Raw genomic sequence first — 16,480 nt, forward strand, 5'->3', positions numbered from 1 at the left:
GGCTTCTCTTTTTCTGGTTCTCTTTTGGTCTTTGCACTAAGTTGGCTTATAAATTACATGTTAGTGAGATTTGGACTTCCTATCCTCTTCTTCATGTTTTTGTTCATTGAGAATAAGTATTGTTTGTCAACTCTAAGCAATTTGCTTTCTTGGAATATCTGTTACTTTATCTTCCTATTGTTTAGGGGCAAGTGTATGTCCTTGTTGGCTTGTTCTTTTATGATTTTCTTATTCTTTTGTCCTGTGAATATTTTCTCTTCATGTGCCCATCTTCATATTGTTCAGATGTATGAATCTATTCTTCTGCTGTATGCAGCCAAAAAATGATGAACTTGACATTAAAAGGGATGACCTCTCAATGGCACTAATGGTATGCAGCTTATTTTTTAAAATGCTTCCTCAGGAACTTTTACTGCTTTGGGAGAATTTTCTACAACAACTTAATATTGCTAACAATGGCAGTCTTTAGTTGATCAGTGAATAATAAAATTTTGTTTACATCTATCAAGTCCTTGAATGTTTTGTTTTGGGATAAAGACCAAATGCCCTCTTAGTCTGGTTTCTGGGACAGACCGCCTCTTCCTATTTATTTATTTTTGTTCCAGCCCACACCCTAAATCTACTAAATAATACCATCTACCCAGGCTGTTAAGGAAAATGGCGAAGCAACGTTATTATTTTGATTTATTCCAACAATACCCCAGGAACACCTCATGTAGGCTGTGCAGAAAACATACAAGCTCCGTCCTGTCCACCATTTTTTATATGTGAAATCCACTGTCCATCAAGTGAGGATTCTTATATTCACCATACATACAATGTATCAGCCCATAAGAAAATCCAGATGGGCTGCATGAATGGAAACCATGTACATTATGCCTATAACCTTCAAAATTCACATGGTGTGGCCTGCCTGAGTTTCAGAACAGGCTGGATTTTTCAACTTCCCTCCATGCTTGTGAGCGCCACCTGATGAACTGGTTATGATGTAAGATACCATTCTGGTCCCACATAGAAACCTATGGTTGGTGTCCCACTCCATTGTTCTCTGTGGTGTGGCCCACTTGAGATGCTGATCTGGCTGATTTTTGGCATCAAGGCCTATCAATGAGGAGCGAACCTGATGGATGGAGTGGATGTCATATAGGGCTCAAAGAGCTTGGGCATTTTACAAGTTCGATAAAACAGGTGTCATAAAGGATTTCAGAAGGTTAGTCTTCGAAAAAAACGGGCAGGATCCTTTCCAAATGGGAATCATCTGCCATTGTAGAATGAGCTTATTGTGGATGTGGTTGTGGCCCACCAAGGTGTATATGTGGCATCCATGTTGGAATGCCCATCCAACTGTCTAGAAGGGTCACCTAACAATGAAGTTGGAATACCCATCCATGTGGGCCACCAAGTGAGGTTGGAGAAGTTTTTGCGGTCATCCATTGTTTTTATGATGTGGTTCACTTGATGATTGTACGGGCCAAAAGTTTTGGAAATCCCATCATAATTGTGTTGCTCATTTGATTATCAGGTTGGATCACATCAAAACAACACAGTGGACCACGCCATAGACAACAATGGATGACCACCCAAAAACCTCATATTCATGCGGTGGCCCGCATGATGATTGGATCAGCCTGATTTTTGAGGCATCACAATTTCATGGAGTAATCATCGTGGATGGGTGGGATGCCATGAAAACATCACTGTGGGTCCCACATGCACGAGTCCTAAAATAAGCATACTCTCCATAGTTGCAGAGGATCTGACCTCCCAAAATTAAATCAAGTAATGAAGATTGCTTATTGCATATGCATGTGGCAGCTCTACCCATTCATAGAAGAACATGTGCTAATTGAACGTGTGCAAGATTTGAGCTTTCCATCTAGTGGGCTACACCTTTTAGATCTTTTCATGTAAAAAATGAGTCAATTTCACAACTCAGGAGGACTACAGTTTATTAATAATTTACTTTGTACGTTTTGGCCTACCTAATCGGTGGAATTACCTAATTATTTCAAACCAGATGGAAAGCTCAGATCTCTCATCCGTGTTTCACATGGGACATGCATTAATGAATCCTAGGATTGCTACAATACCAAAGGGAGCAGATGGGCAGATAATACTGAATTAGAACTGCTTGGAAGCTCATTGGACCGTTCCACATATGCCTTAGTTTCTTGGTCCCTTTTAAGAACCAATGTCATACCATTACTGAACTAAATGTACTTGGTTGTTTGCTATCTCTTTCATAACACGTTCATTTAATCCTAGAAGATTCTGACAATAATACTTCCAACACTTGTTACTCTTTCTATAGCTAATATTGGTTTTTCTTGAATTTCATAGTTAATGACTATATAGTCTGCTCAACCTTTACTGGAAACTCTCTTTGCAGCATGCCTTCTCCTCAACACCATTTTTTGAGCCATTTGCAATCCCATTGCTGCTTGAAAAACTTTCTTCTTCTCTACTATTAGCAAAGGTTGGTGCATTAAAATTTATTTCTGTATACTATGGACTGTCCGCAGGTATTTTTCTTATGGTGTTATCTTTTTCTAACTGTTTCCCCAAGTTGCTAACGAGATGACCACTTGAATCCTTACAGCTTGATTCTTTAAAGTATCTTAGCAATTGCGTATTGCATTTTGGTGCGGATAGAATGGCGAAGCATGCTGAAGTTATTTGGTCTTCTTTGAAAGATGCAATATTTACTTCATCTCAAGATCCTCTATCCTCATTAGCCTCGGAATTGCTGGAGGATGTGAGATCCCAGGAAAATGAAGTTGCAAAAGAAGCTCTAATATGCTTGCAAAGGCTCATGTTCCAATTAGACAATTCCAGTGGCAATATGTTTATAAGTTTGATTATCGAGAATGAAGACCTGGAGACGATTTTTAGGTCTGTCATAAGCGATAAAAGTTACAAGGATATTAGTGCAGAAAACAAGCAGAAACTGCATGCAATCGGAAGCATCTTATCTGTTTCAGCAAAAGTCTCCAGTGCTTGCTGTAATAGAGTGTTGCAAAAAAATTTCCCTCGCCTGATGGATGTCTTGGGAATTTCTTCAAGACCTTCCATGGATTGCAGTTCAAATGGCAATGATGTACTTCCCAAAAGACTGAATATTGGAGCCCTCTACCTCTGTGTTGAACTCCTCACTGCATGCAGAGATTTGGCTGTGAGCTCTGAAGAAGTCTCGCTGCAATCTCCTTCAAGGAAAGATACGTGGTTTGTCTTGCTTCAAAACTTTTCAGCTCCTTTAGCTGGTGCTTTTGGATCTATTCTGGCAACAACTAAAAGTCTAGATGCTGAACAGGCTGATGTTTACTGTGCTGGTAAAAGCTTGCTTTCCATTTATCCTTTACTTCCATTTTCTTTGGACTTACATTTTTTCTTGTGGGCAAAACTTTGTTATCATGCTGTTCATAGGAAAGAAAAGAGTTTTTTCATCATTTCTTTATCTGATTGCCAGTTACATTTGATCAAGTAGAGGGTAATTGCCTTATTAATGGACTGTTTTTGGTATGGTTCCTTATTTATGGATCATTTTCAATGAAATTGAATGTTGGATTGGCATGTTGTGTTTGTTTTGATGGGAAATTTAGAATGTTTTGGCTACCATTCAATCAGGTAGTGATGACTGTTAAACCATAAGAGACTGCATTGTGGATACTCTAACTTGTTTATTTATCTTAGAATAGCATGAATATATAGAAGAGATGTGAGATGTGTAGAGATCTTAGCAGATATGCATCTTAACAAATATAGGAATATCATAGTCTAGGAAGATGACCTTAATATACTCTAAAATGCCCCCTCAAACTCATGGTGCTCTGAAAGGGGTAACTTGAATTTGAAAGGTACAATGAACATTTATTCAAAAACAAAAGAAAAATGCAATAATAATATGAGGCAAGCATGAAGCGACGAAATGACGAGTAGCATGAGGCTAGTAGGCACTTTTGACGATGGGATGTGAACCATTAGTACTTCAAATGACCTAGAACGATCTTGCGGCTCTTCTGGTGAACATACACTTCTGGTGGCTGGGAGTTCAACCATTACTCTTCCGGTGGGTCTAGATGTTCCGACAACAAAAAAAATTATGCCATAAGGCCAATAGGGTAATGAGGTCCGGTCCATATGCTCGACACAATAACAAGGCTGGTCCAAATGCCTGGCACAAAATGAGTCTGGTCCAAACATAGCGTAAAAATGAGTCCAGTCCAAAATGCTCCATGTAAAACGAGTCCGGTCCATATGCCCGACACAAAAACAAGTCCGGTCCATATGCGCGACACAAACAAAAAACACATCTTGTCAAAAGGGCTGCAACGAGGAAGATACATCATCAAAGAAGATGCATGGAGAACATGTATGAAGAAGGCGGTTGGAAGTGCACAAAATTAGGTACACCCAAGGAGCACCCAATGCAAAGGAAACTCAAAGAAAAGTATGGGTGGCGATGGGCCTGCATGGAAGTCTAGTGCACTCATGGAGCACTTAAAGAAAATTGAGAAAAGAAAAGGAAAAAGAGGGCCGAGTGCCCTTTCTTCTCCCTCTCTCTAGTCGGACCTGATGGAGAACAATCGAGGATCTGTTGCTGCTGCTAAGAACAGTTGCTGGATCTGAGTATGGTGGAGAACGGGGAATGTTGGGTTTGGGTGTCGATTTGATTTGCATTCAAAATCGAGAAGGGGATGCCGTTCGCTGGACGGAGTGCCAATGCTGTTGCAATTACGATTGCGGCCAGAGGCAGAGGAGAAGGGGAAGCACGAGACAATTCCAGATCTGGTAGATGCAGTGGTCGCTGGATGGTGTTGACGAGAGGACAGTGATGAGAAGCGGCGTGCGAGATGGCTATTGGCGCGAGAACCCACCTTCAATCAGTCAAAGGACTCTTCATGCTAGCATGATCATAAAAGTCTAGGCTTTTGGATGGTTAGATTGCGTCCTATACGGAAATCAAAGATGGAAATTGGTTTGCCTAGATGCAGTCTGCATTTTGCATCAAGTTGTGAGCAATTCTTGTGAGTAACCTGAACTTAAGGTCATGGCTTTGCTTCCTCTTTCTTCTTCTTCTTCTTCTTCTTCTTTTGCTTTTCTAGTCTAGACACATCCAAATTTATTGTTCTTTAAGGCTATTAAATTTGTTGGCAACAATCTCTGAGAAAATCTTTAATTCCTTGATTTTGGGAACACTTAACCTTGCTGATAATGGATGACATTGTAATGAAATATTAATTATTCTGTATTTTGATAGTGCTGCCTTCTTTGATATTGTTTGCAGTGAAGGGCTTGCAATTATTGGCGATGTTTCCAGGGTCTTTCATGCCACTGTCAAAGACAATATATGAAAATGTTTTGATGATCTTCGTGTCTATTGTCACCGGAAGGTTTGAAGAGAAATTCCTGTGGAAATTGACTTTGAAGGCCTTGAAAAAAATTGGTACATCCATTGGGAAATTTCATGAATCTGAGAAAGGAACAAGTTACGTGAATATTGTCATTGAAAATATTGTTTCACTGCTTTCACGTGATTATTGTGATGTCTTTCTTACACTGAAACTGGAGGCCATATGTGACATTGGCACTGCGGGGCTGCATTTTATGTTAAAAGTGGTTCGAGGGCTGGAAGAAGCCATATCTGCCAATTTTGTGGAAGCTTCTGTATGTCAAACACACAAATCCCTATTTGCTATTGAGATGTTTTTCTTGTTTTTCTAAAGATGCAGTATGTATATGACTCTTGTTTTCCTATCATCTTATTAGTACTTCAAAGAATTTATTGTTGTTTCCTGTATAGGTTGAAGGAAATCTGAAGTCCACAGAGATTTTAGTTCTTCTACTGGAGAGCTACTCTAGTCGAGTGCTTCCATGGTACAGAATTTTATTTTCCTTCTTTCATCCCCTGCTTACTTCTTTCTGATTAAGGTCTTTATTGATAGAAAAGGAAATTTTGATGGGCTTTCTTTTTTCAAGTTGTTAAAAAATGACAAAAAAAAAGAAAAAAAAAGCCATGCTTTTGGGACTTATGCTTGCAAGTTCTCATCTAGGTTTTGGTTAAAGAATTTTCCCAAGTTGCTGGGTCTTGTTTCTAATGTAACATTAACCTTTGCCAAATGCATAACAAAGTAATTTTCTTTTTTAAAAGAACAACTTGTGATTGGACCTGCTCAGTCACCGTTCCCCAGATGCTTTAGGATCATTCTGTATGATTCTTATTCTGTGCCAAATCCATTTTCTAATTGTAAGATTGTATTTTCTAGTTAGTTGGTTGCTAGAAAGAAAAATGATATTCCTCAGAGACTTGCATAATGTACTTGTCAAGAACTTTCCTTGAGGCAACTTTGAGTGATATTGGATTAGATTTTGATAGTTCAATATAGCTACATTGTAAAAATTCTCATTCTTCTGATTAAATTACTTGGGATCAGGTTTGAGAAACATGGAGATTTTGAGGGAGTTGCAATGCGTTTTGCTCTCAAGATTTTCGACCAATTGGATAACAGTCTGACTTTCAACATTGGGAATAACGGGCAGGTGGCTATAGTTATCCACGACAGTTTTAACTCTATATTCATTAGTGCATTAGGTGGCTGGATTTTTATGAGTGCTGAAACTATAATAACTCAATATGTTTTTGACAATACTATATCCTATTTATTTCAGGTGCTTCTTGATGCAACCATGAAGGCAATGAGGCTGGCTGTTGGGGGATGTATGCAAGAAAATCAGGGTCTGATTGTCCAAAGAGCTTATAATATACTATCACTGAGGACGTTTTCTTCATTGAAGGAATCAAAGCTCCTCAGTTCTGTCAAACTTGAAGGCTCAGAACTCACTCATGAGTTAATTAGTCTTTCGTGTAGGGATGAATGGCTTATTTCACTATTTGCTGCAGTACTAACAGCTCTTCGTCCTCAAACACCTCTTCCGGAGGTGAGAGTAATAGTGAAGTTCTTCATGATTTTTGTTCTTGTCAAAGGACATGTTCCAGCAGCTCAAGCCTTGGGTTCTATAATTAACAAATGGAATATAAAAGCCAACACAACAGAGGTGTCAAGTTCCTGTTCTTTTGAAGAAGCATTGGATGCAATTCTCGAGATGGGACCACGGAATGTTCTTGATAATGGTCCTTTGAGGAAATGTGATGGCGTATATGCAAGTATGGATATTCCTTGTAACTTATGTGCCATTGTTGGCAGTAATAGTTTGGTCCAAACCCATGCTATAGTTGGATTGGCATGGATAGGAAAAGGTTTAGTCATGCGAGGGCATGAGAAAGTGAAGGAAATCACAAAGCTTCTTTTGAAATGCTTACTGTTAAGTAGAAAGACAGACACTGTGTCACTGCAGAAGGATACCTTGGAAGACAATGATGGGCAGGATACACATCCTCTTTTCGCTAGATCTGCTGCAGATGCTTTCCATGTTCTTCTGAGTGATTCAGAAGTTTGTTTGAACAAAAAGTTCCATGCAACCATAAGGCCACTCTATAAGCAACATTTCTTCTCAAGCATGATGCCCATTATGCTGTCGTTAATTAAAGAATCTGATTCAGCATTTACAAGGTACATACATGAGCAGTATCAAAATCTTTGTTTGTTTCTCCCTGGATTGGTTGTAATTCCTATGGGATTTTCTTGCTTTAAAGCTAAGTTGTCGCTACCTCAATATCATGTCCATGATGTTATGTAATTTACTACTGTGTTCAAATCTTCAACATAGTAATTTGGATTATCAACATGGGATAAGATTGAATGCTCATTATTGTTGATCAAGAGTGAAATGTGCTCCATAGTTCTCATATTTTTCACTTCATTTTTATTCCTTTGAGTGTGATGCATTGTCAATCATTAAGGTCATCTATTCTGCATTATGATGATTTTGTTCTCAACAATGTTATCCCTACTTAGTTCACTTGTCAATATTTCCAGGTCATTGTGTTATCCAAGTGAGTGATTGATATCTCAATTCCTTTTCTTTTGTGCTAAAAGCCATTGGCATGATGATTGACGCCTAATAAATCTTTATTATAAAAGATGCTTGCTACTGGTCTATATTCTACTAAGAATGTGTTCATTCCTTATACTACTTGGCCATGAATATTCCTTCTTTGGCAATGGAAAATGTGCTGCATTTTACTATTTTATGTTTCTTAGCAGCTTATGGAAAGCCCTGAACCCTTGTTGCATGGTTTTTCATTCTCATTTAGTTTTTGGTTGATGCTTTTTCACACTGATGTTTTGCCTCTATGGGTTTGGTGTCTTTATTGATTAACTTTGGCATCCAAAATAGGGCTGTCAATGGACTGAGTAATCCAATGGGCTTTTAACTTAAGGCCCTGGAACAGACTTAACTTTTTGGCCCATGGTTTAGGCCTGGGCCTAGCAGGCTCAAAATTGTGGCCTGAATCTGGGTATTACTAGCAATGCCCAATGGGCTGTTATTAGCTTCGACTACACATAAAAAATTTCCTATTTTGTGCTAACAAAATAAATTCAACAAAATTGTTGTTTTACTTCCAACGTTAATTGTTTATTTGTACCATTGGTTGTGTTTTCATTTACTTAATGCAATCGTCAGCCATTCAAGTTCAATTGAAAAGGTGCAATATTTTAGAGAAAAGCAAGGAAAGGTATTTTCTTACAATTAAAGATGAGTTAGTTCACTAAATTGTGGCAACACATCCGTGCACGCACGAATTCCAAAGAATTCAAACATTGGGCTAGGCCTATCAATGGGTACCTGGATCTATAAATATTCGAAGTCTTCAACCTGATTTAATCAGATCTAGATTCGGATTTTGGGCTCAATCAATAATTGGGTCATGCTCAGGTCCACATTCAGATCAAATTAGAAATTGGCTTTTGGTCAGGTACCTGACTTGGTACACAACATATTTTTATTTTATTCTTTATTTAATAAAATTTAATTATTAATTTTTTTATTTATTTTTTATTTTTTAAAAAGAACTAACTGATCCTAGATTTGTTTCGAATTTGAACTTCATAATGAATTCTAAATTTTGCTCAAATCTAGACCTAGCAAGGTTTGTCAAGTAGGGATCAACTTAGGTGGGTTGGTTTGGATTAAGGGTCAACCTAAGCTCAACCTTACCTTAAGAGGAGTTCTTTTATTTTTTGGAAAGATGAAATTTATTGGGCAACAACCAGAGAAATATACACACACACACACACACACACACACACACACACACACACACAGAGCCAAACAACAAAACAAAAAAGGAAAAAGCCTAAAGAAAAGACCTAACTGACCAAGAAAGACAAATAAAAGCAAAGAAAAAACAGAAAAAAAAAACCTAAAAACTAAAACCCAGCTAACCTACTATCAATACAGCAACAAGACAACACCATGGTTGAAACCCAGGAACAAGAATTAATGTGCCCAATCCTGGAATAGCTGAACAACATTACTAATGACCCTCGACATCGAGCAACTCGAATTCCGGAAATAACAATTGTTTCTTTCTCCCTAGAGAGACCACAGCCCAACTACCATCGCGAGTCTCAATTTCTTCCTCCCCAGAGAGCCTCCATCTGATGCATGCCACACTTTGAAGAAATCTTCGATGGAATGCGACATAACCCAGTAAACCGAAGCCAAACTCAGAATCCCAGCCCAAACTCCCAAAGAGATGAACAGTGCAAAAACAAATGGTCTACAAACTCAGCCTGGTTGTAACAAAGAAGGCAATATGTTAGGTAAAATTAATCCTCTTTTAGAGAGGTTTTCAACCGTCAATACTCTATTTCTAACCACAAGCCACCCTAAAGTCGCCACTTTCGGAGGAGCTCCATAATGCCAGTTTTTGCCCATGGGATTAAACAAGGCTGACCAATAGTGACCCAATCCTAGCTGGACCCAAGGCATTGAATACTCAACCTTAACCCAATCTCAATATGAGATCCATGACCACACTAGTACTTCCTATATAGAATTATACATGTAGTATATTATACATATAGGGATGGGTTTAGGTTAGGTCTGATTGCTTGATGTCACAGTCCAAGTTTAAACTTAGGGTGGGGTCAAGTGACAAGGACGTGGACAACCAAATGCTGATGGATAGGGTTGATGTACTTGCCGCAGGCACTTAATATGTTCAATTTTGCTAATTTCACACTATACAGGGTGGCCGACATCATATCAGACTCTAGGTCGAGGTCCCTCTAAACTTGGGGAGTATGATGAAGATGTGGACAACCAAATGCTAATGGATCGGGCTAATGTTCTTGCTGAGGAGTTTTGGGATGGATTAGAGCATAGAAAAGGGGACCAAATATCTTTCATAATGGCTAAATTCCTTGACCCATCAATGGAACATACATTGTGGCACTTGTGGTACACTTTTGTGTCCACAAAAGGGTCTTTGCAAGGTATTCCGTATCGGTAACGGTGGACGTGCATTACCGATAGGGGTATAGGGGGCGTAATGGCCATTATGACCCTCATAATGGTTGAAAATTTTCTTTTGCCCGAAAAATTCTGAAAAAATATCTAGAAAATCGAGAATAATGTAAATATTTTAAATATATATTCATTTTTTGTTTTGAACATATTTTAAATTTTCTTTATTATTTATATGAGATTGGTGAGAATATTTCCAAGAGAATTCGATCTGGGTGGATGAAGTGGAGATGTGCCTCTGGAGTGTTGTGTGACCATCACATACCTTTGAGACTAAGGGAAATTTTATAAGACAACTATTCAACAGGCTATGCTATACGGGGTAGAGTGTTGGGTAGTTGAAGGCAGCATGAGCAAAGATTTTTTAGTGTTGCAGAGATGAGGTTTTTGTGATGGACGTGTAGGAAGACAAGAATAAAGTTACGAATGAAGTCATCGAAAGTAGCCTAGGGGTATTAATTCCAATAAGAGAATTGTCGCCATACTCATCTACTCTTTCATCTCTTCCATATAGTTGTTCTCGCATGCCTGGAGGGAGTTCTTGGTGAACTCAACAGTAGATTGGAATGTCTATCATAGATCATCACAGACTAGGATGTCATTGGTTGCTAGAATGATGAACTACAAAATTTGTGTTGGAGGGGCACATGGGGTTGGATGGGCACCATTTTCAATGTTTTCTATTCCATAAGTTTGTAAGAGCATGTTCTATTAGCTCTCCTTTGTCTGATGGATACATATCTGTGGTGCCATGTGCAATAATATGGGACGATATATTATTCTACTTCAAGTGTCCATGAGTTGTGATTTGGGAGTATTTCTTCTGTACTTTATTGGGTTAATAACTTTATGAAGACTCCAATCTGCAAGGAATATCATGAATAATACATTGGTTCATCTTTGCGGTTGGCTTTGGTTAACTTTTTGATGGACAACACAAAATCTCAAAGAACATCTGTTCTATCATGCCAATGTGAATGAAATAGGACTAGATCCTTCTGGAAAAATGTTCTTGTAGATTATTGAAATTGATGGATGTCTATCAACTGCATAAAGTTGCCTAGTTCACTTCTGCTACTGTTCAAGGTTTCACTTCTGCTACTGTTCAAGGTGTGCTACAGTTCATTTTTTTTATGTGTACATCACTTTCTAATGTTAAAAAACAGTCTGGTTTGCGTTTATAAGATTTAATTTAATTCCAGAGCGATGCTATATCGAGCTTTTGGGCATATAATTTCTGAGACTCCACTCAGTGTCCTAGTAACTGCAGCCAAGAAGGTTAGTTTTGGACATCTCAAAACTCTTGAAGGTTTTTTTTTTTTTTTTTTTTTTTTGTTTTTTTTGTTTTTGTTTTTGTTTTTAAATGGTTTCTCCAGTTTCTGTGTATATGATTTTCATTTTCTTTTGAGATTTTCTCTTTCACAGATCATTCCATCATTATTGAATGGCATAGCCATGTTAAGTCTGGATGTTGTGAATAAGGATCTGACCTATAGCCTCTTGCTGGTCTTATCTGGGATCTTAATGGATGAGAATGGTGAGATCTCAGTTTCTATGACCTATATCTGCATCTTCAATTTAGTTTATTTAATTGCCTGTGCTGTCTTTTGTTGGTGCATGAAGATACACAGTATCGTATAACCATCTGTTCTTTTTTCGCCATTTTGTATGTTTTATACACCCCACTCATGGTGATGGAGAACATGATGCTTTCTCAGTGTGCATATTGACATTATTTGCAATAAAATCCTTCCCTGAACGGCTGAACCTTAATCCCAAAGCTTTTGTTGTCAAACAATTCATGAGGTGGTAGTGTTGAATTGTGAATTCCATAAAGTCAAACGTGCTTTGGGTTGTCCCATAATGTATAGTCTAATGATGGATTCACATGTTAGGGGTTATATCATGGCTCTCGGTGTGTATTTGTAAGCATTCCATATGTTTATGAACACTTAGATTGATTATTCAGTTATGGGCATGCCAATGGATTACTTTCTACATCACATGTCATTCATTTTTTTTTCAAACACACTCATGTCATGCCCACTGTAGAGTTAATTATCAAATATGAGCTTTGTAGAAAAGGAGACCAAGGAAGATAGGGCGCTCAACAAGTTCTTCAGCTGGATTATTTGCGTAGCCAATTTCAAGAGCTTCATTTAAACACATTGAATTTTTTGGCCTTTTGGGTTTGGATACAACATCTCTAGTTCAGCTATTTTAAACTTCACTCAGCCATGCACGGTGAATATGTTCAATGCTTTTTTCGCACTATAAGGGAAGAGGAAGATGTGGCTTTTTAATTGACAAAAAAACTGTAGACTCTGTGTGTGTGGAAGCTGTGGCTTTTTAATTGACAAAAAAACTGTGCGCGCGCGCGCGTGCGCATGTGTGTTGTGGTATTTGACTATGTGAACTTCCGTGACTATGTGAACTTCTGTAAATTCCAGGTCTTACTTGTCAATCTTATTGAAGTGTTCTAGAATGGAAATACCGTTGTGTGTGTGTGTGTGTGTGTGTGTGTGTGTTCAGCATTTTCCAGGTTGTGGTATTTGACTATGTGAACTTCCGTGACTATATGAACTTCTGTAAATTCCAGGTCTTACCTGTCAATTTTATTGAAGTGTTCTAGAATGGAAATACCGAAAATCTTACCATTCAGCGAAAAATTGTTTGGTTGATGCGTATGTGCAAACATAAACTGGTTATATTTTGTTATGGAATCATTGTTTACTTTTTTGCTTTGCATCTTCTATGTTGTGATTGTTATGCAGAGTTTCATATGAAGTTTCTGTTTTCCGCATGTACAAACAGGGAAAGAGGCTATTTTAGAGAATGCAAATACCATTATAGCTCATCTTATTGGATTGGTTTCCTACCCACACATGATGGTAATATCTCGTGCCATACATTGATTTCCTTGGTTAGTTTATTACTTTCCCACCTAACCAGTTCTATTTCTTTACTTCATTTCTTACCACTAGTAACCGATGCCTTCTTATCTGGTTCTTCTTTCTTAATTTCATTTCTAATCACCTTGTCATTGATCTACAAGGCTGCTTTTTTTCTTGGTACCAAATATCATGGAATTTCATGATATTCTGCACCAAATTAGACTGATTAATCATGAAACATCATGATATTTTCTGCAACCAAACGTAGCCTAAAGTAACATTTGTACAATAATACATTTTGCAATCACTTTATCTTACAGGGGTGCTGCCATGTTGGAACTTTTAGGGTCTCCATGTTTGACACTCCATGTCTGACACTTACACATGTATTCATTTCCAATTTACATAGGTCTTCTTGCTTCATTTGCTTATCATTATAACCAAGTCATTTAAAATGCATTAAGAGTGGTAACTCTTTTAAGTAGGTGTATTAGGCAATGAACTTATTTTGAAGTCAACAAGATTACCTGAAATTCGTAGAAAACTTTCTTGGCATATTTCAGCTTGTCCGTGAAACAGCAATTCAATGCCTTGTAGCCATGTCAGGGCTGCCCCATGTGACGATTTATCCCATGAGACCGCAGGTTGGTTTCCCTTTATGTTTGTAATCTCAACGAAATGAATTCCCCTATGTGCATTTTGTTGGACTGTTTATGATAGTTGATGCCTTTTCATGTCAGCTGATTGCAAAAGCTTCTTATGTAGTACATATTTGAAAAACTCTTTTGCAGGTACTACAGGCTTTATCAAAGGCTCTCGATGATCCAAAGAGGCCCGTTCGGCAGGAAGCTGCTAGATGCCGCCAAGCATGGTTTGATTTCATTTATATGCACATCAATCATCTAATATTTCTTTCTTCAAGTTAGCAGTGGGTATGAACTGCCACTTTATGATCTTTCACAACAGGGCATCAACTGCATCAAGAAGCCTTCATTTCTGAGGGGCACAACGCCGTTACTTGTTCGATTAAGAAAAAAAGGCCAATTCTGCCCGGAAGAAACATAGAAGACTAACCCAGACGTGCCTTTGTCAAACTACAAATGAGTGGGTAAGCTTTTGTATTCTCAGAAGACATCCATCATATGTGGGATATCCCAATATTGGAGATGATCAATAGTATCTTACCAATGGCAGCTATGTGAAACCATTGACAAGTAAAACACCAAAAGGTATGTGAATTTGAGAGCCTAAAATGCCCTATTTCCCCTCTAGAATTTGCTGGACTTTCTACGGGGCTTGTTAAGCATGAGAGAAACAAATCACGTGTCAAGCCAGACAATAGAATCCAACCTTCTCGGGCATGAATCACATCCGTTAGGCCAAGGAAACTGATGTAGGACCGATGCATGAACCAAATAACATGTGAGATCAAATAGCAGAATTAGGATATTAAAAAAAAAAAAAAAAAAACACAAACATTGCCATAATCATCACGAATATCATGAAAACCAAAAGAACATCATGCATAATCCTAGCCTAAGTTACCAACATCGTCACACAAGATCATTAAATGAAAGGAAACTAGGATCTAATTCTTTTGGTTTTCATGTTATTCGTGAAGATTATGGCAATGTTTGTGTTTTTTTTGTTAATTATCTTAATTCTGCTATTTGATCTCACATATTATTTGGTTCATGCATCGGTCCTACATCAGAAACCCTGCGTGCACACAAGTCCGTCGGGAAATCTTGAAAGCAAGAGCCTTTTTTCTGCATTTAGCACTTAAAAATCATCATCATGAAAGCCATGTCCCAACTAATTGGGTGCCAAGATAACTGCAATGGCAAATACTCTCTCCAAAATATGGATACTTGTCTCGGTTCAAGATAACTCAACAGACGAGTCATTGTTTATCTGAAAAATAACTAGCAAGGAATCTTCTCCGCATCAGTTCTTTTCTTTTCTCAGTCTATACTTTCGTAGTATAATAGATTATCTTAATTTCTACCAATGAACCCACTTCCATCAGAACCAATATGTACCAATGTATTTGTGGAGTCCATCCAAGCTCCTTTCAATGCAGCCTCCTGCACAGCGGTACTGTTGCTAGCATGCATATCTTAATGGGTTTGGAGGCTCCATTTTTAGTGGAAATCAAAGACGCCTTCCATCTTTCAGAACGTTGTTGAGGCAAGAAACCCGCTTTACGTTGTGACGTTACTTAGAAGTTTCCACTTTTTTCAGGGTGGTAGAATTCAGCCCAGCATCCTACAGTAATCAACTCGCAACGGCTGAACTGTAAATAGGACATGATGGCGGCAAGAGGGAGCTGAAGAACCATATTTTCTGTAAAGTTCAAAGTTCAAACACAAAGGACTAGGTCATGTAGTGTTGAGGTGCACTTAGTTGGTGCCCATGGAAGCTTGGTTTAGCTTGGCCTCTTTTGTATCATTTGCATTTCTTTGGAAATTATCTTGTCATAGTTGGAAAAATGTTCTGCTGGTAAATGCATTGGACTTCCTTAGTTCTTTTGAATTAGTCTGTACTTGGATGTCCTAAATGTTATCATTTTTTTTCCAGCCTTCCATGTTTGTCCTGGTAATTTGCAACAGAGAGTGGAAAAGAATAATACTAAAAAAAAAAAAAAAGAAGACATGGAGTTGTGCTCTGTAGCAGGAAAACTGGTGAGGACAACTGGAATGCGATATCTGTTGCATAGATCTGATTGACATCCAAACGCACCCTTGTATTTAATAAATGTTCAGAGACACTTTGGAAAGGAGTTGGTGTCTCAGGTGGGCCCCACTGCAGTGTTAATGTGAAATCCACCCTGACCATCAGGTGTGTCAGCCCATATTAGACCCAGGTCTCGGAAATTAGCCCCATGCATCGTTCAAGTAGACCACACAGTTGGAAACAGTGTAAAGGGAGAAGCACACCCTCCAAATTGTTCCCCTTGGTGTGACCCACTTGAATCACATATGGGGCCGTTACATATGGGGCCGTTAAAAATCAACGGTGGCCCTCTCCAGTCCAATCAAGCATTGAGGGGATTTAGGATCAAGGGCCTTGCTTTTGGTCACATGGGAGTACACAGCATATGCATGTCGAAGGTGCTGGACATAAGCCCGTGGGGCTCACTTATGGGCAATCAC

The 16,480-nt window shown here is 38.4% G+C and overlaps 1 protein-coding gene across 11 annotated transcripts in view; it reads left to right on the plus strand.

Moving 5' to 3' along the window:
- Positions 1-15,860, plus strand: part of LOC131222929 (MMS19 nucleotide excision repair protein homolog) — a 29,188-nt gene extending 13,328 nt beyond the window's left edge. For 2 of the 11 annotated variants that reach the window (XM_058218170.1, XM_058218179.1), the window contains 14 exons: positions 317-370; positions 2,390-2,476; positions 2,600-3,329; positions 5,285-5,664; positions 5,801-5,874; positions 6,432-6,537; positions 6,667-7,568; positions 11,634-11,709; positions 11,857-11,968; positions 13,246-13,322; positions 13,889-13,969; positions 14,117-14,196; positions 14,292-14,433; positions 15,570-15,860. In XM_058218170.1, the coding sequence (XP_058074153.1) occupies positions 317-370; positions 2,390-2,476; positions 2,600-3,329; positions 5,285-5,664; positions 5,801-5,874; positions 6,432-6,537; positions 6,667-7,568; positions 11,634-11,709; positions 11,857-11,968; positions 13,246-13,322; positions 13,889-13,969; positions 14,117-14,196; positions 14,292-14,325 (2,793 nt within the window). In that variant the 3' untranslated portion in view covers positions 14,326-14,433; positions 15,570-15,860. Of the gene's footprint in view, positions 1-316; positions 371-2,389; positions 2,477-2,599; positions 3,330-5,284; positions 5,665-5,800; positions 5,875-6,431; positions 6,538-6,666; positions 7,569-11,633; positions 11,710-11,856; positions 11,969-13,245; positions 13,355-13,865; positions 13,970-14,116; positions 14,197-14,291; positions 14,555-15,569 lie in introns of those variants that run through there. The other 9 variants (XM_058218171.1, XM_058218174.1, XM_058218172.1 and 6 more) reach the window with 9 other exon arrangements.
- The last annotated feature ends 620 nt before the right edge of the window (positions 15,861-16,480 follow it).

The sequence above is a fragment of the Magnolia sinica genome, chromosome 13, assembly GCF_029962835.1.
Source record: "Magnolia sinica isolate HGM2019 chromosome 13, MsV1, whole genome shotgun sequence".
Lineage (NCBI taxonomy): Eukaryota > Viridiplantae > Streptophyta > Magnoliopsida > Magnoliales > Magnoliaceae > Magnolia > Magnolia sinica.